General features: G+C 39.6%; 2 protein-coding genes and 1 pseudogene across 3 annotated transcripts; 1 reads left to right on the forward strand and 2 right to left on the reverse strand.

Moving 5' to 3' along the window:
* Positions 1 to 453: 453 nt before the first annotated feature.
* On the reverse strand, positions 454 to 6318 carry LOC122658097 (annotated as a pseudogene).
* Positions 6319 to 9292: 2974 nt separating this feature from the next.
* On the forward strand, positions 9293 to 22189 carry LOC122660104 (nuclear poly(A) polymerase 3). 2 transcript variants are annotated; one of them, XM_043855283.1, is made up of 10 exons: positions 9293 to 9591; positions 9709 to 9786; positions 10566 to 10673; positions 11285 to 11347; positions 11434 to 11595; positions 11781 to 11894; positions 18204 to 18266; positions 18412 to 18717; positions 20360 to 20524; positions 21763 to 22189. In XM_043855283.1, exons 1-10 carry the CDS (start codon positions 9334 to 9336, stop codon positions 22141 to 22143), a joined length of 1698 nt encoding a protein of 565 aa, XP_043711218.1. In that variant the 5' UTR covers positions 9293 to 9333; the 3' UTR covers positions 22144 to 22189. The 2 variants fall into 2 exon arrangements, with proteins under 2 accessions (XP_043711218.1, XP_043711219.1); XM_043855284.1 differs by lacking the exon at positions 9709 to 9786.
* An 845-nt stretch (positions 22190 to 23034) lies between these two features.
* On the reverse strand, positions 23035 to 24576 carry LOC122659553 (pentatricopeptide repeat-containing protein At5g66520-like). Its single transcript, XM_043854655.1, has one exon. It carries the CDS (start codon positions 24574 to 24576, stop codon positions 23035 to 23037), a length of 1542 nt encoding a protein of 513 aa, XP_043710590.1.
* Between the last annotated feature and the right edge of the window lie 2541 nt (positions 24577 to 27117).

Below are 27117 nucleotides of genomic sequence, written 5' to 3' on the forward strand. Positions count from 1 at the left end.
TCTCCAAACTTGAATCCGTGCCCACTTGGTCAAAATGGAGCTACCTTTACAGTTGTACCAAGGCCTGCCCTCGAGAGTAATACAATAATTACGATCAGTAAATCCGGACCATCATTTTATAGTTTTCATTCCCCTAAACCAGCAGCTCATTCACAAGTTCAAAATAAAAAAATCGATAGGAAGAAACACTAACATCCTAACTGCAACCTTGATACCACTGTCCCATAATGATGGACTACATTTCATGATTTCGAGCATAGAGGTTTGAAAACAAAACCCATCAAAAAAAAAAGTTGGGGGGCAGAAGGGGGAGGGTGAAGCTTTCAGAGTGTTAATACAGAGTTCACGAGCTTATATAGAGGGTAACTCATCAATCTTATATTTCTCTATTAACCGCTGGCCTTTTCCAATTACCTTCGTTCTTACAATAGAGGTGCACACGGGCACAAAAGACATCCTCTCCCAGCCTCCAGAAAGTAATTTCAGGGATTTCCCCTCTCACGCTTCTTGTAAAGCCTCTCAAGAACACGCTTGGCCTCGCATTGAGGGAAATTAGCAAGGTCATAGTAGTGGGGTGCTAAGTCCACCAGCCTGTTCAAAGAGGGGCACAGAATTAGCAGATTATCCTGAAAATTAAAAAACAACCCTATCTCATATTCCTCAGTGCAGCTGAAAAGTACTAGAACAATTTACAATGACCCAACTTTGTCTCCCCTCTAAACCCATGGAAAAACCCAACGTATCATTCATCTTTCTATCATCCTATTCCTTGTTAATCAACATTCTATGGTGAAGAGAGATACTCTATGGCCCTCTTCCTTGTCAATCAGCAGTAAATAAATAACAAACCCCCCCCCCCAAAAAAAAGAAGAAAAGTGAATGATTGTAATGCAGAGGTAGGACACAATTACCCTAACACCAGACAGGATCACAAATACAGTATAAAAGAGTCACTGGTTTCAGACCTCAATAACAGTATAAGACTACTCTCCCAATAGCGTACAACAATAGGGTAAAGTAACCCTTGAAACCCCCTAACAGTACTTAACAATGGTATTATGAAACCCCAGCCTGAAGGACAATGAACAGCAACAATTTAGTAACTATCCACAGGCAGCATATAGGCTCCAAAACTCAGAAATCAGAGGTTAACCAGAATACCAACAACCAGCCACTTGATGAGCCTCAAACTCCCATCGAGTTCGAGTCTCTAAAGGGTGAACAAACCCTAAAAGTCCCAGGTCGAAGTAAAGGCTAGATACCGAGATATTACAATGATATGAAAATAGAAACTAAGAATTGAAATTAGTAACTAGTGGAGTCAGACAACCCAGCCAACAGATGTGGACCAACACAGTGTTGAGTGGATCTCTTGAAGTGGAGAATTAATTAACAAAAGATCAGATCAAGTTGGTGGTCGGATCTGAACTTAAGTCAACTTCTTGAATTAGGGCAGAAAATAGGAGACTTTTTACATCTCCCAAACCAGACCTCAGAAGAGGTCAATGTGCTGGTCAAGTGGTTTGCTTCTATGGCACTGTTTTGACCCCTCCAAATATCACTCCAGGTGGTTCAGGGGTTGCAAAAATCTGAAGACTCGAAGTTGCAGCAGAATTTAAGGAGAAAACCAGAACTGCGGGTACTGTTGTGTCTCTGATCTGCACCTATACCAGCAGCTTGGGGCTTCAATAAGGAACTTCAGACGATGAAAACAACTTTAATGGAGCTCGGATGGTCTCAGTTGCACACAGAAATTGAAATCAGAATAGGAAGAACAAGGAACCAATGGGAGAAGAGAAAAGGGAAGATAGGATATGGCTATCTCAGACTTGGGTATCACACCTGAGGTCTCTCACCTCAGACTCTCACTGGTACTCATTGCACAAAGCAACAAAGTAAGCCTCTTCATTAAAATCGTGGGGAGGATGACCCAAGAGCTCCATTACATTATATTGTTAAAACTTTCCAAACTGAAAATAATAAAAAAGGAAACAATAGATGTCTCTTACCAGGAAAATTGAGACTTGTTACTCAAGCAACTAAAATCTAAACCAAGTAGACATAGATTGAACTTAAAAAAGGAAAGAGAAAAAAATAAAAGGTTGTTGGAATCTATCCCCCACAATTGGCTATGAGTGAGCCACAACACCCAGCCTAAGCTAGTTGGCCCTATAGCCCATGGGGTGGCCCATATTTCTTGAGTGATGGACTATCCCCTTCGTGATTCCTGCAGCTGTACTTTAAGCCTAGAAATCGATCTGCATCAGATTTCCACTGCCAAACTACTCTGATATGGTCTCTCTCAGAAAAGTTGACCATGAAAATATAGTTTTCGCAAATGAATCTTAAGCCTCACTGTGAGAATCTATTATTCTCAACCTAGAGATACCCAGTGACTCTGCTAAAAGAGAAGGCAGCCGACCTACATCCAGCACTAATCCCATACTAACATTACACAATTTAGAAGGCAGATCTTTCATTAACTTGGGGCGAACGGGTTGTGATGCATAGTAGTTAAAACCATACACAACATACAAAGTAAACTCAAGGTCCTTTAGTTTTATGTAGAAACGTACCATTCCCCACGAACATCAGTAACTGTACGGATAAAATTCTGACTCGTTAATACATACTCATTGTAGATAACCCACTCTGGCTTGTGATCCAGGCAGTTAGAAGGGTGAAGTTGAACCTCCTGTACCAATAGTTGTGGGACATTACCATCAGAGATTTCTCTTGACATTAAAGAGATTCCTACAATTGAAAGAAAACCCATCAATTGAAAATTAGAAGTTATCAATACAAGAAACACCTACTTGATTGTCTTTCACCGTCAGATAGTGACCAGAACGCTCGAGGTGAGCAACCTGCATAAAATACCCGGCCAGCATAGCTTTCCTTATGTTAATATAGTAGTCACGGCTGTTGAAATCCGTGCTGCATAACTTGAGGTTGAACCTCGCCATAATGCGAACCAACTGTTGCCTGACATTATCAGCAGCCTTCAGGGCCCTATGATTAATAAAATTTTCGTAGCACCATTGAGGATCTTCGTCTGCGACGTTTCATTAAAGGGAAGATTATATGCAGAATATCCATTAAGCATTGCAATTAATCTAAATGAGTAGAAAATTTGGTACTCACTGTTTTGCTTGAATGCATGATACACATTCAAAAGTGTGAGATGATCTCCATCAATGTGGCCAAAACGAGCTTTGGCTTCATTTGCAGCTTTTTGAGCCTCCCTAGGCCGGACAAAGCAATTGGGTACTAGAGAAAGAAATTATTATCACAGAGGAGGCCCACTGTATGTCAGCAGATGCAGAGGCGAGACGACACCATTTGCTTCATGAGAGAATACTGAGAAACTGCAACTAACTGCATCAGCACTTACTTAGGAATTTCTATGGTGCATGCCAACCAGTGGCATGGAACCTCAACAAGGCAATTGCTGATGACAAACCTAATTGGACAGAGGAAATAACCCTAACCTGCACACTTGCAAGATCCATGACGAATTTGATCCACCAATACATGTTAGAAATGTATGGGGTTGTGTGCTATACACAGCACATGCATTTGAATGTGCCAGGACACTTTACAGCTTAAACATGCCTCCATCATGTGACACTTACTGCATGTGCTCAGCCCAGATGGGTCCACAAAAGAGCACAAAACATCAATGAAACAAAGAATGGAAGAAATAGATTAAGCAATTGTATAAAGAAATTGGTACGATACCTGATAGCATGGCTGAAATAGAAAGAATTTCATTTGACCAGTTAAACTTGGGACCAATGACGAGCATCTTTGACATTTGAGGATCCAAAGGAAATTCACTCATGGTTCCCCCCAACTTGGTCAAATTTCCATCATCATCCAGTGCACCCAAGTAGTTCAAGACTTCCAGAGCCCGCATTAATGTCTCCGGAGCACGAGGGTCCATAAAATCAAAATGCACAAGATCATCAATTCCAAGCTTCTTCAAGCTCAGAACTGTGTTAGCCAGATTAGACCGCAGTATCTCAGGGTAAGTTTGTGCCTGGAGATGACTGTGGAAACTTTTCTCAGTGTAAAGTCTAAAGCATTTTCCTGGTTGGGTTCTTCCAGCACGCCCTGATCTCTGGTGGGCACTTGCTTTTGATATTGGGGAGACCAGCAAAGATTCCACTCGAATCCGTGGGTTATAAACCTTTTGCGTGGCGAACCCAGGATCTATGACATAAACAATACCATCAATAGTCAAAGAAGTTTCTGCAATGCTGGTTGACACCACAATCTTCCTCCCAGGAATGCCACCCTCCTTCACTGGAGGTGGAGCAGGATCAAAAATCTTCTGCTGCATAGCTGGAGAAAGTGTCGAATACAGAGGTACTGCTTTCACTGGGCCCACCTGGTCACCCATATTTGCAATTTCTTTTGTTATTTTCCGGCAGGTATCTTCAATCTCCTCCTCTCCAGTAAGGAAAACAAGGATGTCACCAGGAGGCTCACACATGTGTATCTGCACAACTGTTCGAATTGCTGCTTCAAGGTAATCCTTCTCTGGTTCTTGAGTGTAGAAAATCTCCACTGGATGAAGCCGTCCAGGAACTTTCATCAGCGGTGCACCATTAAAATAACCTTGAAATTTCTCGGCCTCGAGGGTGGCACTCATCACCACGAGTTTCAGATCGGGCCTATTTCTCAGTACTTCTTTCAGAAGCCCAAATAGAACATCTGTTGCTAAAGTTCTTTCATGAGCCTCATCCAATATAATAACACTATAACGTTCCAGAAGGGGATCTCTCATAGCTTCTCTTAGAAGCATACCATCTGTCAAATACCTACAAGCCAGAAAGGCAAGTAACAACAAATTCAAGACAAATGTTTGCAAGAAAACAATAGCAACAGGCTACTACAAAACAAGACAAAATCACAAACAAGAAAACAATATGAAGTGAAATTGAACAGCCTGGGTTCAGAATCAATATTATTACATTAATGCAACAAAGAAGCTTACTATAGAACTGTTTTTGAACTAGTGCAGTCTTCAAACCGGATGTTGTAACCAACTTCTTCTCCAATTGTTACATCCATCACTTCAGCAACTCTACGGGATACAGACATTGCAGCCACTCTACGAGGCTGTGTGCAAGCTATCATTGTCTTTTTACGTTTGTCAGGTGTTTCTAAGTCAACAGCATCCAAAACAAACTATGGAATCTGTAGAGCAGCAATATATACACATAGTCAAATATAAATAAACATGGAAAATTAATCGATGACAGCTGTCCAAGCTTCATTATTTCTTCCCCCCCCCCTTTTTTTTTGGGTGGTGAGGGGGGGGGGGGGGCGGGGGTTGGTGGGTTCCTTCTGGTAGAAAGCCGAGCCCCTAATAAGGTCACATTTGACTAACATCAAGACCATCGACTTCATGCTGATTTCCACATCTATGCATACCAAGGGGTCCAAGGTTGATAATAAAGAATGTGCTTTTCAAGTTTCTAGCAGAATCAACCAATCAATTTCCAAAAGACTAGCACATAAAAACTGTTCTTTTTCTAGTTTCTAACAAAACTGTCAGCTTTTTCCTCAATCTTTTAAACTAAATGTTCCATGACACAAGGATGAGGTATAATCAAACTGGGCTCTGTAACCAACCATATACAGCCAAGATCAATAGTTGAGGGAGGGTGTAATTATACACCCAATCAATGAATACGAGTAGTGATAACATGAAGGAACAAATGAAGCAATGAAAGCACATACTCGTAGGCATATTTAAGCCAAGACCTAGACGGAACACCTTCACATAACGTAAAGTGCATAACTAACACAAAGAACATTACTCAAACAGAGACAAAATACAACGCATGGACCGTCAAAGAAACAACAATGTAAATTCTAAAGAGGAGAACAAGAGGGACCCATTTTGAAAATCCACACTAACCTGAGTTGTTTTCCCGCTGCCGGTTTCCCCTACCAATATCAAAGTCTGGCTACCATTCAAAGCCTGAAAAAACTCTTCCTTTTGAATCCATACAGGAAGTGTTTTTCTCTTCTCCAATATTTCATAGTACCTCTGCGAGTAAGGCCGGCCGTTCCATCTATTAACGGCTGGGTTGGGAATTACTCCACCATTAACTTTAGTTTTCTTCGCAGAGACAGAAGTTTCGTCCACCACGTCAAATAAGCTAACCTTCTTTCTCCTCTCTGTTGACATTCCTTCAACGAATCCAAATTCAAGCTAAAAGAACCAAGAATTCGATATAGAGAAAGTAAAACTCAGAGCCCTCAAATGTGTCACTGATGTAAACCTTAAAACAATCCCGTGAACAACGATTCGCAATGATTTAGAATGATTCAAGAATAAATGGACTTTACCTTGCGCCCACCGCAACGCAAAGCAAAAACCCTAGCATTTTCCCCCTTCTCCTTTCTCCGCGCGCAAGTTTGTAAGTATCACAGATTAACAGATAAAGAACACCAAATAACTTTAGGTCTTCGGCAATTAATGAGAACTAACCTTCCATAATTACTAAAACTGCCATTACTCTATATATAATTGCGTCGTAACTGCTTAGTCATCTTGGGCAATTAGAGACAGGAGAAGGTTCTCTGAGCAAGCGGCATATGTGATTGTGATGCACCAATAAGGCCCTAGGAATGTGAAAGAGTTCTTTTTCCTTAAAATCATTTTATATGAGTAAAATTTTATTTTAGTAGAAGGAGAATTTACTGATGATAGTCATGTGTACAGCCAATAGCTTCATTTACACAAAGATCCTAAAACCACGGAATGGAAAGTGGTCAATCTGTCTTACACATGATAGATAGGGCCTTTTTAGTCAGGATATCTGTCACACTGTTCAGAACCCGTAGAATACAAGAAAAAGACACCTCTACAAACAAAACAGCTAGTTTATGTACATGTGAAATAATCGATGCAACTTCAATAGGTGGAGGTCGACCTAGATGAAGAAAATATTGAATCACCTCTGGATTGTCCAACTCAGCTTGCAGATGTGTATACCCCATATCCACTGTTGATGATAGTGCGTTACGAATAGCTACAGCTTCTCCCTGGAGCACCAATCTGAAGTGGTAAGGGCATGAAATAGCTTTCAGGTGTACACCTCTATGGTCCCTAAAGACATAGCCCAGCCCACCCTTGTCATCAACTTGTGAAGCAACAGCATCACAGTTTACTCTTATAAAGCCGACCAGTGGTGATTTCCGCATTGAAGTTATGGAGGTGCCATTGAGTTCAGTAGTGGCAGCAGACTTCATAGGTGTTGTAGTGGCTGAGTGGAATTCATGGTAAGCTTATCTGCCACTAAGATAACCTCTTGTGGAGTCCAATCCTTTGTTTTAAAAACAAAATCATTCCTCGCCCTCCAGATGTACCTACATAAGAATGATGCTTGCGAAATAGTTTCCCCAACCAATCTCTTATTTGGCCTGAACATCCGGTCCCAGCTTTGCAACCATTCAGCAACTCTTGGGCTTTGATCTGATGGTGGTGTATATGTTAGTACACTCCCGAACCATACAGCTCTAGCAAAAGGACACTCCAGAAGTATGTGATCTCCCGTTTCCTTTGCTACTCCACATAGAGAACAAGATGGTTCTATTGGCATTGGCGAGAATTTAGGCCCTCCCATGTAGCAAGACCTTCATTGCAAAATTACATTGCGATCCCCTGAGGTTTGTCCTAAATACCGAACGACCCATTGTATTTCTAAATTAACAAAAACACCCAGTCTATTAAATGTACACGTTAGTTGCAAACGGTAGCAATTTTTAAGTCTTGTTATGACCAATATACTCTTGATGGGGATAAAGAATCCAATAGCATTTGGTTGTACCATGACCACTGTTGTGCAACGGCCAACTGAAACTCCCCCATCTAGTGGACCCAACGCTGCACACTAGTATTGCTTTTATGCTTGTCACAGGGATTAGGAGAGGACCAGATGTTTCTCATGATTTCAGTTCATTTGTACGTACGTTCACCTATATGTACAATTCTAATGTTGATGCATGTTTATTTTACTTCCATAAATACCCCTATTTCCATCAAGAAGGATCTAGGGCCCTTGGCTTGAAGTTCTTATTGGGTATTGAGGTCTTGCGCTCCCCTACAGGCTACAGGCATGATCACAGTCTCGTTATATTACAGATGTACTCAAGCGTACTGTGTGCCGGCATGACAGAGTGCAAACCTGTGAAGACCCTCATGGATACTACTACCAAACTATCAGTTTCAGGGGGTGTGCTGCTTTCGGATCTTATTGAGTATCACTCCATTGTGGGAGCCATATAGTATATTACTTTGACTCGACCTGATGTGACCTTATTTGTAAATCTTTTTTTTTGTTTTTTTGTGAGGACCTTATTTGTAAATCAAACATGCCAGTTCATGCACTCCCTGATCGATCTTCATTGGTCTCATGTCAAGCGCATTTTGCGCTATCTCAAGTCTACCGGTCACATTGTATTTTTATTCATCGCTCTATTGATCTTAGCCTACCAGCGTTCTCTAATGCAAATTGAGTTGATAGTGGGAATGATCACAAATAAATGATCGATTATGCAATTTTTATGGCGCCCAATCTCATCTCTTGGTTATCTTAGAAGTAGAAGACTGTCGCATGCTCATTTATTGAAACAAAATACAAAGCCCTTGTGGATGCCACAAAACTGCTTGAGTTTCGCAATGGCCTCTTTTCTCTTGAACTCGAAGAAACAGTCATTCGTTTACCATGAACTACAAAATAAAACCTCAAAACAAAATCTCAAAAAAATCACAAAGAACGAAATAGAGAAACAAAACAAAACGAAATGGAGTTTTTTAAACTAAGGTACCTGAAACAGATATTGTGTCCTTTCCTCGTCCATAAAGATCAAGAGAGCAGGATTCACTATAAATCTAAATGAAGCGACGGGAACCAAAATCTCAATCTGGAATTTTTAATATTTTTTCTTTCTTTTCCTGGCATCCAAACATAGCCTATTGACTTCCAAACATGGCCTATCAAAAAACTTCAGTATCAAGATCAATACAGCCGCGACACGTATACAATTATCGCGCCGCGCCATTTCGGATTTGGAGTGTGAATGCTAAACCACACAAAAGCATCATAGTGGTCGAGATGTTTTCTCTAGAAGTTTCCTTTATTTGAATTCAGTGGAGACTGCTCATTCCTTCTTCTCTTCCCCTTGAATCTGATTTTTTGGCTTTTCCTTCGTTCCTTCGCTCTTACGCAGAGTAATACGTTCTCGACTCTTGGTCTTGGTCTTGCTCTTGCTCTTGCTCGTGTACTTCTTTCTGTAATCGGAGTGGTGTGTATGGCATATGCATACACAAATCAAAGGCGTGTTATTGTACCAGGTCCTCATTTTGTTGATCTTCAAACTGTGATTCCTGCTCCGGTTGGGTTTCCCACTGGATCTTTTGCTGTTGTGAACCCTAGACTACGTCCGGCAGTTCCCCAGATTGAGGTTTTGGTTCCCATCGCTCCTCCTGCTGTTGCTCCTTTTAGATTTACAGTGAATCCAGCTCTCTTGATCCGTATGGACGAGGAAAGGACACAGTCTCTGCTTCGGGTACCTTAGCTTAAACAATCTATTTCTTTTTATCTTTCTTTTTTTCTTCTCTACTGTTGCGTTTTTTGTGATTTTTTTGAGGTTTATTGATTTTTGTTTGGAAGTTTTATTTTGTAGTTCATGGAAAATGAAGGACTCATTCCATCTGCTGAAGAGGAGTTCAAGAGGAAAGAAGTTATTATGAAACTTAAGGAGGTTCGTTTTTATGACTTCCCCTCCTGCCTCCTTTTCTGATTTAGTAACCTCGTTTTTTTTTTTTAAGATTGCATTTCTGAGGCGCCTGCAGTTGTTCGTCATTCTCTCTCTCTCTCTCTCTCTCTATATATATATATATATATATTTGCCTTTAAGACGTATCGGAATAACCGCCCTGCTCTCTCTGCTGGTGCCATTGCTGTGCACCGGGATTTATGGGAAATGGGATTGCATCTGATTCAGATCAAACTCCGGTGTAGGGTGGAGGTTGTCATATTAAATTGTCGATGGGATCTTTGAATACTGAATAAAAATTTCTTCAATTATTTTTGCTGAAGAAGACCTTGCCTAAGCTACATAGTAACAAGTATTTATGGATTAACAAGTGTATGTGGATTGGAAACTAAATATGACGCACAAAATTTTAGTTTCATTCCATTTGGACAAGAGTAAAGCAACTAGGCCATTACAGCCTTTAACCATGCATTCCCTAACTGACTCCAGATTATCAAAACTTTGAAGAAATAGGAAAACTCTAATCTATATCTTCCCCCAAGTATATAACATGTCTAGTTTTGATGTCTACAACTTCGTCCGTCACGCTATTTGTGTGAATAAATTGGTGGGCGCACTTGCAGCTGTTCACTTCTAATGATTGATTTAAGGACTCTACTTCCTTTTGTTGATTTTAATTGTTGAAGAATCAGTAACTGTTCAGTTCAGATGGTTTTCCATGTATCTGTTATGTTAAACAAAAGCTGTTTTGAGTCATATTGTAGATAGTGTTGTCGTGGATAAAGAAGGTAGCATGGCAACGCCGATTTCCTAGGCATCTTATCATGAGCACTTCTGCAACAATATTAACCTATGGATCATATGGCCTGGGTGTAAGTCTCTCCCTCCCTCCCCTTCTCTTTCCCTTTTTCTTTCATCCTTTTGTAGTTTAATGCTACTGATTCTTTGTTTTCTCATTTTTTCAACAATTTTATTTTATTGAACTGACTATGCTTCAACATCTCGGTGTAGAGGGTGATATGATACTTCTATGTTACACAGTTCTTTAAAATTAATTTAAGGATAATGATGTGTTGAAGATTCTCTTGTTTTGCTTTGTGCTTTAATGCTGTAGTGACAGAGTTTTCTGCCTATTGGGGGTTTTGTTCTGGCAGATTCTGATCCTTCAAATAAGGAGGGACTGCCTAGATATGCCACATGTACATAATACAATTTATTTGTTTTGCCACTTGGGATAGGCTATTAAGCTACAACTTGCCATATGGAAAGGGGATAACCTGAATTAGACATGAAACTTTTTTTGGGCTACCAACTCAGATATCAGTTGTCAGAATCATTTCTGAACAACTCTTACCTTTTCTTGCCAAGTTCAATTCTAATATCTGACATTGAGTTCCAACTTCAAGTTAGAATATTGAATGTTATTTCTGGTTTTCCTATGACACTGTTGGATGTTATTAACTAATGCCTTTGGTCCTACTAGGTTCATGGGTCGGAGTCGGATATTGATGCTTTATGTGTTGGTCCTTCGTTTGCCACCATGCACGTGAGTTCCTTCATTTGATTTTTTGGTTTTCAATCAGTTAGATGGAACAATTCATGTCTTGATTTTTAGTTTTTGAAATTTTGCAGGAAGATTTTTTTATTGTTTTGCGCAATATGCTTCAAAACAGACCTGAAGTCTCGGAGATCCACTGTGTTAAGGATGCTAAAGTTCCTTTAATGCGATTTAAATTCAATGGGATCTCAATTGATCTCCCATATGCACAGCTTAAAGTAAATTCTGTCCCAGAAGTGAGTCAAAATTCTCTCTTTCTCTCTCTCGTTCCTGAAATCCCACTTCCCACCCCATGCTGTGTAATTTTTCCTGGATCCCTCCATAAAATATATACTTTCTTCTTTTTCTGGTCAGTCTTTTTTTTTTTCTTTTCTTTCTAATAACTAAAAACTATCGACCTGTTGACTGTATTACACTGCAGAATGTGGACATTCTGAATCCTTTCTTCTTAATGAATATCGATGACACCAGTTGGAGAAGCTTGTCTGGAGTCCGGGCCAATATACGTATTCTTCAGCTTGTGCCAAACACAGAGGTAAACAATATTCTCTTTCCTCTTATGCTTCACATAATTTACATTCGTCTCATGTCTTTCTTGCATATCTCTTTTCCCTTTATTCTCTTCATCGTTCCACTTAACTGAATGCTGAGGTATGTATTACTCATATCTGTCTGTAGTCACTTCATTTAATTGTATAATAGTATTTTATGCAGTGGTGCTGCCAAGGTGTGGTATAGGTGACTTAACAGTGTCTGGGCACGCCATCTCCTGTGAGCTATAACATGACACTTATGTTGGCACCATGGGTGTCTCCTAGGCCACTGGATGGACCATTAGGCACAATTGTGGCCTATTGACTTGTATAGACAAAGATATGTTTTGAATGTGTTGATCTTAGTGTACATGTGCTTTATACTGTATCAAGCTTTGCTTACTTTGAAATGAATTTTGATGCTAATTGTCAACTGTTTATTGTGCTTTACAAACTGTGACAGTTATTCATATGTATGTAAATCTAGAAGCCCACAAATGACGTAGTTGACCCTCTTCCTGACCGTAACCATTATTCATTCACTGTTTGAACCTGCTCAGCTACTCCATTGTAATCCCATATGCGATATGGTATATTAAATATTTGATGTGGTTGGGACCTTTTAGATGTGCAAGATTTATTTGTATTAGTAAAGAAAACAATATATGGACAATATCTTTCTAGCATCGTTGGAGATTAAATGGGACCTCAACTTATCAACTTCCACAGTGCTATTATTAAACTAGATAAGCTGGATTAGCCTCCTTTTGTCCTACACTTTTGATGTATTTTGTTCAAAATCTTGGTCATTTGGAAGTCAGTCCTTGGATGGTCACTTCAAATTGAACCTTTACCAACTATTACTGTCACAAATAGTGGTGCACCCCATGGGGTTGCTTGGTTTCCCATCTTCAAGTTAAATTGTCATTGACTAAATTCTGGTGTTCTTGGTGAGGCTGTAAACTGCATATACCATGGTAAGAGTTAAGTTAATTCATATTTTGAGTTTTCTGAACTTGTAGTATAGATCTTTTTACCATGTTTCTTGTCACTATGAACTTTAGTGGCTTGGGTAACTAAACTGGAGGAAGAGTTATGCTATGTTTTACCTTGTCTCAATTTGACAGGCATCCAAATCCATTTAGTTTGGGATGGCATAGGCTGTGAAAAGCCTTGTAGCTTGGTGTAGGTAGGTAGAAGCCTAAGGGATTAGGTTCAGAAGCGCACTGAAAGCCAGAATCACAATGAAGAGAAAAAGACCAGATTTAGAAGAAATTCTGTAAATAACAATCAAACTCCGCTAGCATTTGCTGCTGGTCCCAAGCCTGGATAAAGGAGGAGTGTTGGAGCATTAGGTCGGCAGCTCGAGCCAAAAAATAACCCTAGCCAAATCCTTTTACATGGATTCTACTTGGGAGGGCAAGGATACATGTGGCTGACCCCATTTAGTTGGGATAAGGCTGAGTTGTTGTTGTTGTCAGTAAATAACAATCAATAGCTCAGATAGGTTCAATATTCTGATCGAAGGTTAGTGTTAGATAGGAAAATAATATAACAAAGCCTGGTCCAGATCCAAGGGTCTGATCTGAAGTGTGATAGTATCCTATTAGGAACATGGTTCTTATAAAAAATATCCAGAATTGACTACCAATGGCAGATCTTAATGTTGGAATATGTAATCCAGAATACCGTGGGGGTATTCTGGTCTTTTTGGGGTAGTTTTATTCTTCTTATGTTATTAAGTGTAAGTGGGCTATGTGGGTTTTAGTCCCACATCGCCTAGTTTAGTCTCTTTGTAATTTCCCCTCTATTATAAATAGAGGGGCTTACCTATCAATGAATACAACACATTATTTTCTCTCATTTTCTCTTTCTAACCCACGATTCTGCCAACATGGTATCAGAGCTGGTCTGATCTAGGTTAGAAAAAGAGAAAGAAAACCCTAATCCAACTCTTCAATCGACTTCTCCTTTTCTCGGCTTCTCCTTCTTCTCAACCTTGTAAAGGGGCAGCATTAATGAGGTAAATACAGCATACCAATGATTTAGTTGCTGCCCCCCCTCCCTTTCTACCTTTTTTTATTAAAAAATTCTGTTCGAAATCTGTTGGAGCCATACCTGCGATATTGGAGCTGTCCAGAATTTTTTGGAGATTTGATTTTTACCTAATGAAGACTGATCCTCCATTGTTGGAGCCTCCCTATGCACCCTTCTCCAGCCCCTTTCTACCCTATTCCATTATCCTCATTCCCTATTTCCTTTTTCTCCAAGCTTTAATTAATTCCAGCCACCATACCCTAATCGATCTCAACTTGTCAGGGTTTTTGAAAACCCTGACTCCAATCGATTTTGGTGTTTCCTTTTTCAGATGCAGCTGATCTTTTGGGGGTGATTCCCTATTACTACAAGCCCTACTCGATCTAAGTTTGGACCCTTTCGATGGTCTGGAGTTGTTTCTACAAAGAAAATTCCTTAACCTCGCTAATTTGGTTACCGCCAAAAACCCCGACTTTTGTTTCGCTTTTGCTAATTTTTGGAGGGTTGATTACTCCCACTTCAAGGACCAATCGACCTCAATATTGCACCTATCCAAGTTTTTTGAAGACCCCTACCCCAATCGATCTCTTCTTTTCAGGGTTTTCCAAAACCCTTATAAAAATCGATTTGGGCTAGGGATGTTTGCTGCTGTTCGAGTGCTTTGGAGGTGGTTCTAACATTAAAAGAGAACTCTCCTTCATCAGTTCAAGGCTTGAAGAAGGTCCTTTATGCTGGTGTAGTGTTGTAATGCTGCCCTGCTTTACTTTTACAATTTTTTGGAATCTCTCCCCTTTGAAGATCAGGTCTCACTCTCACTGGAGATTGATTGTTCACCTTGGAGGTTCCATTCTAGCAGCCTTGATCAGCATCTATTATATGTCTACATCAGCAATTACAGCCCCCTTTCCCTAAATCGATCTCAATTTCAGGGTTTTCTAAAACCCTGACAATAATCGATTTTAGGGTTAGGGTTTTCTTATCAAGCTCATATTTTGAGGAGAGTCTTATACATATCAAAGGAGTATTCAACCCATATTTCAGCATCATTCATCAGTTATTTTTGGAAAAAATTCAGGTTCATTGTTATGGCTCAATTTTTCCAATTATCAACTTATTTTCCTTGTTCTTATGTGGTTGGTTGGTTCAACTACCTGTTGGATCTACTGAGTGATTATCTTATATTTGCTGGTTCTATTGAGCTTTACTACCTACCTTGCTGGTTCTATTGATTGGCTTCTGTAAGCATGACTGGTTGACATGTTACTGCTGCCTTTATGTGGACTATTGCTGCGCTATTATTGAGACTGAGTATCCTACTATTGGAGATCGAATTTCTTTCATTATTGAAGACTCGAATCTACTACCCTGGAGATCAGCTTATTTGGGATTACAACAGTGTGTTCCAAGGTTATTGGTTGCAACTACGAACCTATTCAGTTATGTGAAGCTTTTTTGGTTCATATCCGGCTTAATTTGAGAGCTTGATCCTAGCCTTATTCACTAATTCAGATCTGATCCAAGTTTTTTGTTGAAGCTTCTTACATCCATTGCTGTCCAGATATCTTCGTCAATTCTATTTAGCATGTGGGAGTTTATAGTTTGGAATTTTGCACACTGGTTCTTCCTTGTGTGAAGATCAATCAAGTGTTTGAAGAATGGTGCCTTCTCCTTCTAAAAATCAGACCTGTTTTTTTATAATTCAGATCTGATCATTGGAGATTGGTGTTTTGGAATTAGTTTGATCGATTGAAAAAGGTTGAAGATTACTGTGTTGCATTGTTTTTGTTCATGGTTCATTATCCCATTGCTCTTTTCACTTCACCACCTCCCAAAACATACCTTTGGCTTCTACCCATAACCCCTTTGGAAGTTAATGGTATTCTCTAATTTGCCATTTCTTCCTTTTCCATCACCCTTAGCACCTCTTGGAAAATTCTGGAATATTATGTTTTTGCCCTATCTCTTACATCATCTCTGTTATGTCCACTTGTACTACACGTGAGGGGGGGATTATGTACAGTACACTTGCAGACATTGTAGAAGCAGAATTTGCAGGAACACTTGGTGCAAAACATAGAAGATCAGAGTTTTCACCATTGCCAATGGGTATCTACTTTGTTATTGGGTTGAGTTTGCCGTAAAGGGGAGATTGAAGTATTAAAGTATTGAAGATGTTTGGTTATTGCCTGCCTATATGAGGCTCTACAGTTGGGTTGATTTTTTCCGCTGCTTGATTCATCTGCTCGCTACCTTAATTACTTATCTTCAAGATTATCAGTCAGAGATTCATCGCTGGACAGCTGTTAAAGATTGGTGAAAGTTTGCTGCTCAAGTCTGCCCAGGTTTTGAAGATTTATTTTTCAAGTTCTTGAAGGTTTATTTGGGAGCTGCATTCATCTGTCAAGCTGGATTCTGCTACAACTTAGTTTTTTCCTTTTTTTGTTTAAGTTGGGCATTAGTACCTTGTATGCGCCAACTTGAGGGGGAGTGTTAGCATTATTAGGAGTTATTTTTTCTTTAGTTCAAGCTGGATCTTCTTTCTTTGCTTATTTGTATAATCCAGCTTGAGGGGGAGTGTTGGAATATGTAATCTAGAATACCATGGGGGGTATTCTGGTCTTTTTGGGGTAGTTTTATTCTTCTTATGTTATTAAGTGTAAGTGGGCTATGTGGGTTTTAGTCCCACATCGCCTAGTTTAGTCTCTTTGTAATTTCCCCTCTATTATAAATAGAGGGGCTTACCTATCAATGAATACAACACATTATTTTCTCTCGTTCTCTCTTTCTGACCCACGATTCTGCCAACACTTAATGGCTCAAACCAGTAACAAAACAGAAAATCTGATCTTAAAATAGGATAGAAATAAGATTCCAACTTGAAGTAGGACTCTTAAGAAACAACAAAAAATAAAGTTTTGAAACCGTGGGTGTGGATTGAAATCTCAGATGGAAACAATGGAGAAATTGAAATTCCAGGTAGTAGTTTATGCACAAGAGTAGAATAGAACCAGTGAATACTGACCTGATTTGATGGTGAATAGGATGAAGAAGAATGGAAGAAACCAAGCTTCTCATTTGGAACTAGATTGGAATCCCACCAACCGAACCTTGGCATCTCACCAAGGATTGATGCTGCATCTTAGTAGCTATTAAGGATGACACAAAATATAGGTGCAAAGGCCAATATTCATCAAATTCATTTGCCTGGATGGCTGGTTATGTAAATATATATAGACACTCATGACTCAAAATATGACTTACACCTATTATGCCTGGGCTCAAGTCTTGAGGGCGGCTACTTCGCACAAAAATGCTAAAGGTTAAGACCGACTCCAAACTCACCCCTTCCAGGACCCCGCATAGGTGGCATCAGCATTGGGCAATGACCTTTTTATTTACTCAAAATATGACTCGTAGCATTACTAGAAATAGCCTAAACCAACAGGTAACCAAACTAGCTACTCAATTGACCAATAAAAGACTTAAAACAATCAAACCTGACTCAAAAGCCTCCAGCTGTGTCTGGAGTTGGGAGAAGACACTAAAAAGAAAACTCTACTTAAATAGAACTCCATAGTAGTCTAGGAATATGATTCCCAGTAAGACTAGGATTGTGAGAGAAACTAGGAATTCTGATTTTACTGTACCCACAAGCAATTCTTCATCTTGCATTATTGGTGCGTAGACACTGCACAGATGTTTTGTTTTGTCGGCAGTGAAGTGGTTGCGTCCAAGCTCTTTTTCATAGGGAACCAGTACAACACAATTTTACAATACAATTTTCCCGATAATTCGTAATTTGAAAGTAGTTGCTTTTTGCTAAGAAAGTTTTCTAAGTTACTAAGTTTGCAGTTCTCCAAATTTGAGTTGTGTTTCTTTAATATTGTATTTTTGCATTATTGCCTAATTTATTTTGGTCATTCCTTCAATGATTTTATCCTTTGTTTCCATATCTAAATTTTTTGACGGTAGAGGTATATTTTATTTTCTGCAGTTAATTGTTTGGTTGGTTTTGTTCCCATTGTAAAATGCAATAAGATTTGAGCTGAAGAAAATATGTAATGATTGGTTGGATAGATATCTTGTTCTGTTGTTAGTGTTCGAACAGGCTTGCTTCCTCTATTATGGGTAGTGAAATTAAGGGAAGTAGAGCTTACAAGGGGAAGTGGGTAGCTATTAAAGAAAAAGAGCTAAATTCAGTACTTACTTTTCTAACTTAAGCAGTTTAATCCTTTATATATCATCTGATATATTCTTTCCTTGATCAATTTTAGAACTTCCAAGCGATGCTACGGTGTCTTAAGTTATGGGCAAAGCGGCGAGGAGTGTATGGCAATGTAAGGAAGCTGTAAAATTTTCTTTTATTTTTTTTCAAACATTGTAATACTAAGCATACAATCTTCTTCTTAAGATGTTGCTTTGGCCTAGATGTAGTCTTGAATTGACTTTTCAGTTGTGTTCCTTGTCTCATACTCATTGCAGTTACATGGGTTTCTTGGAGGGATCCACATGGCAGTTCTTGCAGCTTATGTTTGTCAGTTACATCCTAATGCAAGTATAAATGTTCTTATTTCAAAGTTCTTTGAGACATTTGCTCTTTGGCGCTGGCCCACACCAGTGATGCTGCAAGATGAGATGGCACCAATGGGTGTAGATGTCAGTGAAGTGCGTTCCTTGATGCCAATTATGTTACCCTGTAGCTCACGTGAATATTGCCATTCAAATATCACAAAAAGCACATTCAACCGGATCAGATCAGAGCTTCTCCGTGGACATGCTATGACCAGGGTATGTATCATATTGAATGTTTTTTGTTATTTCTAAGTGCTAGGGTAGCTGTCTGGACCTTGGCCAGTACCACCCTTTTACTGGGACATTTTGGGAGTCATGACTATGCGTTCCAGCTGTGTTGACACTTGACAACATGGTGAAATAGTATTTTATCTTGATGAGGTATTTCTATTTGGTAGAGTGTTTCCCCCCCTCCGCTCCTTTTTACATTATGTATAGTAGAGTGCTTGAAGGGGCCATTGCTTGGTTTATTGGTTAAAACCTCAGGCTCCCAGTGTGAAGATGTGGGTCACCCCACCAGGGACTTTGTGTAAGCAAGATTTGCACTATATTATGACCCTTAAAATAAGGGATTTGATTCGGAACTCTTTCGTTATGCATGGAGGACATTTCTAAGGATGTAAAGAGATTTTGTCTTAGGCTTTGGGATTTAGAAGTTGGAATTGATTTTAAAGTTGTTGGAACACTTGGGAGATTTAGGTGCCTGCTTGATAAACTGGGTAGCCGTAAGAACTAGGAAAAACATCTGGCAGCTGTTAGAGTGTCAACTTTAAACTATTGCTGGTATTTATTTTCATATCCTTTGTATTGATTTTACCTGCAAATTTTCCTTTGACATAGCTTTTACCTAAAACAAATGGGGCCCTTTTAAAAGGGAAACATTGCAAACTGAGACGACTGGAAGCGTTTCTAGTGCTGTTCATTTGGTCATTTGACCACTGGATTTAGACGGGGAATCTGCTGGATAGGCTAATGTTAAGTTGGTGGTGCCCTCCCAGATGTATGGTACATAGTGTATTGGGTTTCTTCCCTTCTTATTTTAGAATTCCTTGTTCTTCGAATAGAAGTGATTTTCAAAGAATTTCCAGAGCATTACTAAATGGTGACCTGGATAGAAGTGCCATCTCAGATGTATGGTACATAGTGTATTGGGTTTCTTCCCTTGTTATTTTAGAATTCCTTGTTCTTCGAATAGAAGTGATTTTCAAAGAATTTCCAGAGCATTATTAAATGGTGACCTAGATAGGCTATTGTCAAAATTTGTTATGCATTTCACATGTGTGGTACACAGTGTATTGGGTTTCTTCACTTCTGTTTTTTTAGGGTACTTGTTCTACGAATGGTAGTTAATTTCCAAAGAATTCCCAGAGCATTATTCAAACATGTAGTAATATCAGATTGTACTGAAGGTTTACTATGTTTGGATGATATTGTGGAGAAGATGTACATATTGAGTGTTACTTGACACTGCCACACGGCTGGAAGGGCTGCTGGCTGAGGTGATGCTGGAACTCTTTACCCTTTACAATATGTGAAAACTTTGACAGTTGGTCGGGCAAAGTATCCTACATTGTGGACTATGCAGACAGCATGGAGTAGGAGAAGGTTCTCCATTTGATGAACCATTGGGTTGTTAATTGGTGACACTCCCCCGAGTTCACTTTGTAATCAAACCAGGTTAATTATGTATACTTCAGTTTCAAAGGCTAGTGCAATTATTGGTCCAGTATGGGTCCTACTTCAGCTTATCAATATTTCACTATAGCTATGAATAATGTATTTGTAATTATTAAATTTTAGTAAATTCGGCAGTTGTTCGGTTCTTATCTATGGAACTAATTAATTTCCTAACTTGTAGGATTTTTTAAGACCAGATTTTGAATGGGGTACTCTTTTTGAGCATTTTCAATACACAAAGATATATGTTCGTTTTGTTCGGATCTTCCTTTCTGCTTCAGATCAAGATGAGCTAGGGGATTGGGTTGGTTGGGTGAAGTCACGCTTCCGTTGTCTTATTCTCAAGGTAAGCTGCTAAGCTTCTGATGGTACTAACTCATTCTAATGTATTTCCATTTGCATATTGATATAATGGAAAATTGCTTCCCTCATGCCTTGACCTGGGGGCCTTTCCATCATGCCCTGTATTTTCAGCCACATGGGCCTGATGATTTGGCAGGTTGGCTCTTGGGTAGGTTTTGGAACCAATTGATAGGCCACCTGTCAAATTTGGTGACCTCACTCAACTGCATGACCCATGTTTAAGCTTCTTCTTTTTTCGAAGTTCCCATTAAGTTTCTATTGACTTCGACTTGCTAGACTTTTCATATTTACAAACCCTTGAAATAACAAGGATGTCAAATTGGCCAAAATTAACTATGAATGGATTATGATGTGGACATATCCACTAAATTTGGGCCAAAACTGAACTGCCACACGGAAGTTATTTATGCTATGATGAAATGAGTTCCAGCCTGACATGACAGAACCCGACTACCTGATTTATTGTTTAAAATGAGTACAATAACATTATGCCTTATAATTACTGGTTTTTAGATAGAACTTGTTCAATGGCCTATGCTTAGAGATGGATAAAGAAACCTAAATGTGTACAATTTAAAATGATGAACCTGATTTTCAAGATGCACCCAATGTAAGTTTAGGATGGAAACATTCATGACACCCCTCATTGGTATGACTGGTTTCTAGATCCAGGACAGCGTGGGTCAAATTCTTCAGTTGATTGTAATTGTTTGTTACCTCTCGTTGATATGGCTTTCCTGTACTCTTGTTTCTTAGAACAGTCTTATCTCACACATGCACAGAGCCAAAAAGAAAAGGGCTATGTCCTGACGTGATTTTTTTTTTAAAATTCTATTCTTTACCTGTCTTTGAAATCTCTAGAATAAATGCCTATAGTTGGGTTCTTGTTTCCATAATATGAGGTCTATGAATGAATCATAAAACAAGGCTTATCTATTTTCTCATTAGAAACTGAATAGTTTATTCCAACCCCCTCCCCCTGCCCCCCCTCTGTTTTTTTTAATATCTATTCATTGCATTTCTTTCTTTGAAACCGCTGAAGTAAATGCCTATATTTTGGCACTTATTTCCATTATATGAGGTATACGAATGAATCATAAAACAAGGCTCATCTGTTTACTCGTTGAAGTTGAAGAGTTTATTCCACTTATCTCATAAATGATAGCAGTACTGCCTTTTTGTTTTACCCTAGGGGCCTCATTTCTTCTGTTATTGCTGCAGCTGGAGGAGGTGCAGGGACTTTGTGATCCCAATCCTACAGAATATGTTGATCCAGATGTAGCGGATCCAAATGTTGTCTTCTACTGGGGATTACAACCCGGACGGAGTAGATTCACAGATATAGATTATGTTGAAGAGGATTTTATAAAAAGTATAAATCATGGCTTTCAAGGTCCTCGTGGAATTATTGAAATGTCTATTGTGGAAGCTTCTGAGCTATCTAAGAATGTCAAGATCGATTCTGGAAATGCCGAGGAACCTAAAGCTTGCTGGAGGATGCCAGAATACAACCGACAGATGAAACCTATATATTCACAGTATCTGCCGTATTACTTTGTTGGGTATGTAGCTAAAGCTGAAGATACCAGTGCTGGGGGTTGAGTAGTGGGATGTCTTTAGACCTTACTGTCTGTGTTTTGATTTTGGCGTTCCCACTACTAGGGCTTCATACTATATTCATTGCAGTTTTGAGGTGACATTTTTTTGGCTTTGTGAGGGAACTTGAAGACTAGGTTAAGGGTTCAATCAAGAGGAGAGATACCATAGAAGGGGAGAGAGACCAGTTAATAGTATGATTCAGGTTTTTTTTTTTTGCAATAGGGTGTTTATGTTAGTCCTACCAAATTGTAAATGTTATGTCTTTTGAAAATTGTTGGTCTTTTGTCTCCCCTCATCATAGGGTAAATTTTTTTTTATGAACCTCATCAAAGGTAATTAACACACAAAAAGAGAAAATATATTGATATCACTTGATTGGGTATTTTATTTTACATGCATTCTTAGAATTCAAATATATTGCAAGTAATTAACAAGTTGGAGGGACTGTGCCTACAAATGCAGGCAAGTAATTTGTAGTTGCTCCATGGTTTAAAAACTTAGAATTGAATCAGTTGAATGTGATCCGTTGCTGATTTCCACTGATTCTGCTCCACTTCCATCCGATTATTGCTGATTCACTGTCAAAACATTGAATTGCTTCTTTAAACTTGTGATTTTTGAATTAATAGTTTATTATTCTTGGAGAGTGCAAAGTGAAAACCTATTGATTTCTAGTTCTGTAGATCAAAAGGAAAATGCCATGGAATTGAGAAGCCCATCAGGCTTCATTAATAGCTTTCACAAGGAGAAAGCTGAATGCTGGGTGACAGGCTTGAATTGAACTTTCTTCTATATTTGAGAGTTTGGTGTACCAGTTGCGATCATAATGATCTGTTCCTTAAGTATTGAAGAGTATCTCAAGTATTCAGTGAGAGCCATGTGTGGACTGTGGATTTATTTATCATCATCGTTATCATTGTTACTATTGTCCTCAAATTCCATGACCAATTGACCTAAATTCAAACACAATTCTAAAACATAAGGTTGTGATTTATCACCCACCACAAACTCACAACAGATGCCATTCACTTCAATCAAACTACAGCCAGGGTTCTTTCTACAACCAACCTCTTTCATCTTCTGCTTCACCTTCTCCACACAGTCCCATCTCTCAGCTTCTCTATACAAACTCATCAAAGCTACGTACAGAGCTCCGTTCCATGGCTGCTCCCTAACCAACCATCCCGTAGCTATTTCAGCAATCTCCATGTTCTTATGTACCTTACAGGCATTCAGAAGAGCACCCCAGATGGCGGCATTAGCCTCCACGGGCATCTCCCGGATGAACCGGAGCGCCCGTTCTATCTGCCCAGCCCGGCCGAGCAGATCAATCACACAACCGAAATGTTCGATTGTGGGCTCAATCCCAAACTCACCTTTCATCCTCTCAAAATACACCAGACCTTCGTTCACCAATCCGGCATGAGTGCATCCAGAGAGCAGCGCAACGAAAGTCACAACATTGGGTTGAACTCCCGACCTCAGCATTTCTTCGAACAACTCAATGGATTTATGGCCAAGACCATGCATAGCCATCCCAGATATCATAGCAGTCCATTCGCCAACTAACTTCTCTTGGGTTCCCAAGAAGACGTGTAGTGCGTTCTCTATACTTCCACATTTGAAGTACATATCTATGAGCGCAGTATTTATTCGAGTATCAACAGTCCTCCCTTTTCGGTTGCAGATATAGGAATGAATCCACCGACCCAAATCAAGAGCCCCAAGATTCGCGCAGGCACAAAGGACACCCATGATCGTAGAATCATTAGGTTCCATGGCTGCCATTTGCAAATCGCGAAACAGCTCCAATGCTTCCTTAAAACGTCCCACTCGAACATATCCGGAGATCATGGCACTATAAGAAACAACGCTTCTCGTCGGCATTTTATCGAACAGCCTACGTGCCGATTTAATAGAGGCGAAGTTCGCCACGCAACTCACCAAAGTGGTCCAAGAAACAATGTCCCGATCAAAACCCATATCCTGGAAGACTCGATGCGCCAGCACGATCTTGGCATTGCACCCGTAGAGGTGGATCAACGCGTTCTGGATGAAGATATCGGAGTGGAAGCCGTGCTTGATAATTTGGCAGTGAGTCTCTTGGCCTTTGGAGAGATGGGGGAGAATGGAACACGACTTGAGCAAGAAAGGGAATGTGTACTTGTTCGGCGGCGGGCCTTCTCCCCGCATTTGGTTGTAGAGGTGTAATGCTTGACAGGGATCGGAGCTGGAGGCGTACGCTCTGATCATGGTGTTGTATAGTACGGTTGATGGGGTTAGAATATTAGAGAAGATGATGCGGGCATAGTGCAGAGAGGAAGCATTAGAGATGGCGAAGAATGTGATGAGATTTCGGAGGTAGTGCTCTTGCTGAAGTTGATGTCCAGCGACAATTATGTGGGCGTGGAGCTGCTTGGTTACTTGCATGCTCATACTCGTACTCAGTATCCTCCTCCTCGAGGGTGGCTCTTGCAGCAATGACAAACGGAAGAGAATACAACAAAACAACTACTATAACAACAAATCAGGCTTATCCCAATTTGATGGGTTTGGATACCAAATAGAGTTCTAACCAAAAAAGAGGGAAAAAAGAGATGAGGAATGAAAAAAGAAAAAGACAAATGAAAGATAGGGAAAAAAGATGAGGAAAAAAAGATAATAAGAGAAAAAAGGCATAGCGCAACACGTAGGATAATCTCAACTAAATGGAGTTTGCGACATGGATCATTGTCCTCCAATAGGTTCTGTCTGAAGTCTTACTTGGGATCAGACCATGACTATGTATGTCCTTCCTCACCACTTCTCCTATGGTCATTTTAGGTCTGCCCTCATTTTTTTAGCTCCTTCAATCATAATCGTATCACTCCTCCTTATTGGGGCATCCCTAGGTCTCCGTTGAATATAACCATACCACCTTAAATGACTTTTTCGGAGTTTGTCATCGATCGGGGCAATTCCCAAGTCCGCTCTTATAAGTTCATTCCATACTTTATCATTTCTTGTTTTTCCACCCATTCATCTTAATATACTCATCTCTATTACACAAAGCTTATCAATATAACACTTCTTAACCGCCCAACATTCTGCCCCATATAGCATGGTGGTTGAACAACAATCCTATAAAACTTTCCTCTAAGCTTTAAAGGAATATATTAGTCACACGACATTCCAAATGCAGCTCTCCATTTCAACCATCCCACTTTAATTCTCTGTGAAATATCATCTTCTATGTCACCATCTTTATTTATGATTGACCTAGATATCTAAAATAGTCACTTTGTGGTATCTCTCTTTCCTCAATTCACATCATATTAGTATCAAGCGTAGTGTGACTAAAATTACACATCATGTATTCCGTCTTCGTTCTACTAATCTTAAAACTTCTTGCTTCCAAGATTGACCTCCAAAGCTTTGACTTAGAGTTAATACCTTCACTTATTTTTACATTATAATTCAAAGCCTTTTTCGATTTGTTGTAGAGTCTTCTTTGGGATTTGGGACATTTCTATTGATATTTTTTTTGATATATTTGCATCGGAAGTCCAATTGAACCTCTAATTTTTGTTATTTTTCATCGTTAAAGAAATGACGTAGCTCATTCTCCGGCTTCTTAAGCTGTTAAGCTTCCCTAAAACGGAGTGGTCATGCCTTGCTGTTTTTTTGATCTGTAAAACTGGATAGTACAATAACAACAACAACAACAACACTAAAATCAGCCTTATCCCAACTTAATGGGGTTGGCTACATGGATACAAATAAAACAAAGTAGGGAAAATATAAATGAAAGATAGTATGAGGAGGTAGGCATAGCCCAGCACATCAAGAGAAACTTAGCTAAATGAGGCCTGCAATATGAATCCTTGCTCACCAATAGACTCTGTCCGAAGTCATACTTGGTACAAGACTTAGGCCATGCATGTCCTTCCTCATCACTTCCCCTATGGAAGGACCCAATAATGGAGACTATTCTTCTCTTTCTCAGTTTTTTTTTTTAAATTTCTTTTCAAGGGTTATTCTTGATTAGATCCTTCTTTTGGCGGCTGTGAAATTAAATCCCTCCCTTCAATATAAAACTACTCTTAGTTCACTCTCTTATTTCCACTGCATCTTTTTCAATTAAATTAAATGGTAGTCCGTTTGAGTACTTTCATGCTTCCCGGGGGCTTCGACAAAATTGTCCCCTTAGTCTCTTTCTATTTATTATTGCTAGGGAAGTTCTGTCCCGTTTGCTTGATGCTTATCGGGAGTTGAATCTGTTTCGCGGTGTTAAAATTTCCCATTTCGGACCTGAAATTTCTTTTTTTTTTTTTTGCGGATGATATTTTCATTTTCTGTCGTGCTAACCAGGAGGATTTGCTTTCAATCAAAGCTATTCTTGATCTCTTTTCGGATCTTTCTGGACAAGAAATTAATTTTTCCAAGAGTGGAATTCATTTTAGTAAAAATGTCCCTGTGGTTACTTGATCTTTTTTATCTTCGGTCATTGGGATTAAGGAAATGGCTAAGGATTCGGTGTATCTGGGAACTAACTTATTCCATGACAAGTCCAAATCTAGGGAATTGCAGGGTTTGATCTCGCGCTTGAGCAGCAGGCTGGCGTCTTGGAAAACTAAATCCCTCTCATTTGCTGGTCGGGCTATTCTTATTAAATTTGTGTTGGCTTCTACCCCTGCTTTTCTAATGCAATGCTTCCGTTTTCCCACTTAGGTTTGTCGGAAAATTGACTCCACTTGCCTCCAGTTTTGGTTGGGTAATTATGGGGACAAGAAAAAATCTTCCTTGATTTCTTGGAATAGGATGTGCAAGCCTAAAACCTATGGGGGCTTGGGGTTTAGGAAAGCCGAACACCATAACCTGGCCCTTCTTTTAAAACTGGGGTGGAGGATGCTTACGAAACCTACTGCACTTTGGGCCAGGGTCTTAAAGGCCAAGTTGTCACGCCCCCATCCCCTCACTGGCTCAGTGGAGAGCTAA

The sequence above is a fragment of the Telopea speciosissima genome, chromosome 4, assembly GCF_018873765.1.
Source record: "Telopea speciosissima isolate NSW1024214 ecotype Mountain lineage chromosome 4, Tspe_v1, whole genome shotgun sequence".
NCBI lineage: Eukaryota > Viridiplantae > Streptophyta > Magnoliopsida > Proteales > Proteaceae > Telopea > Telopea speciosissima.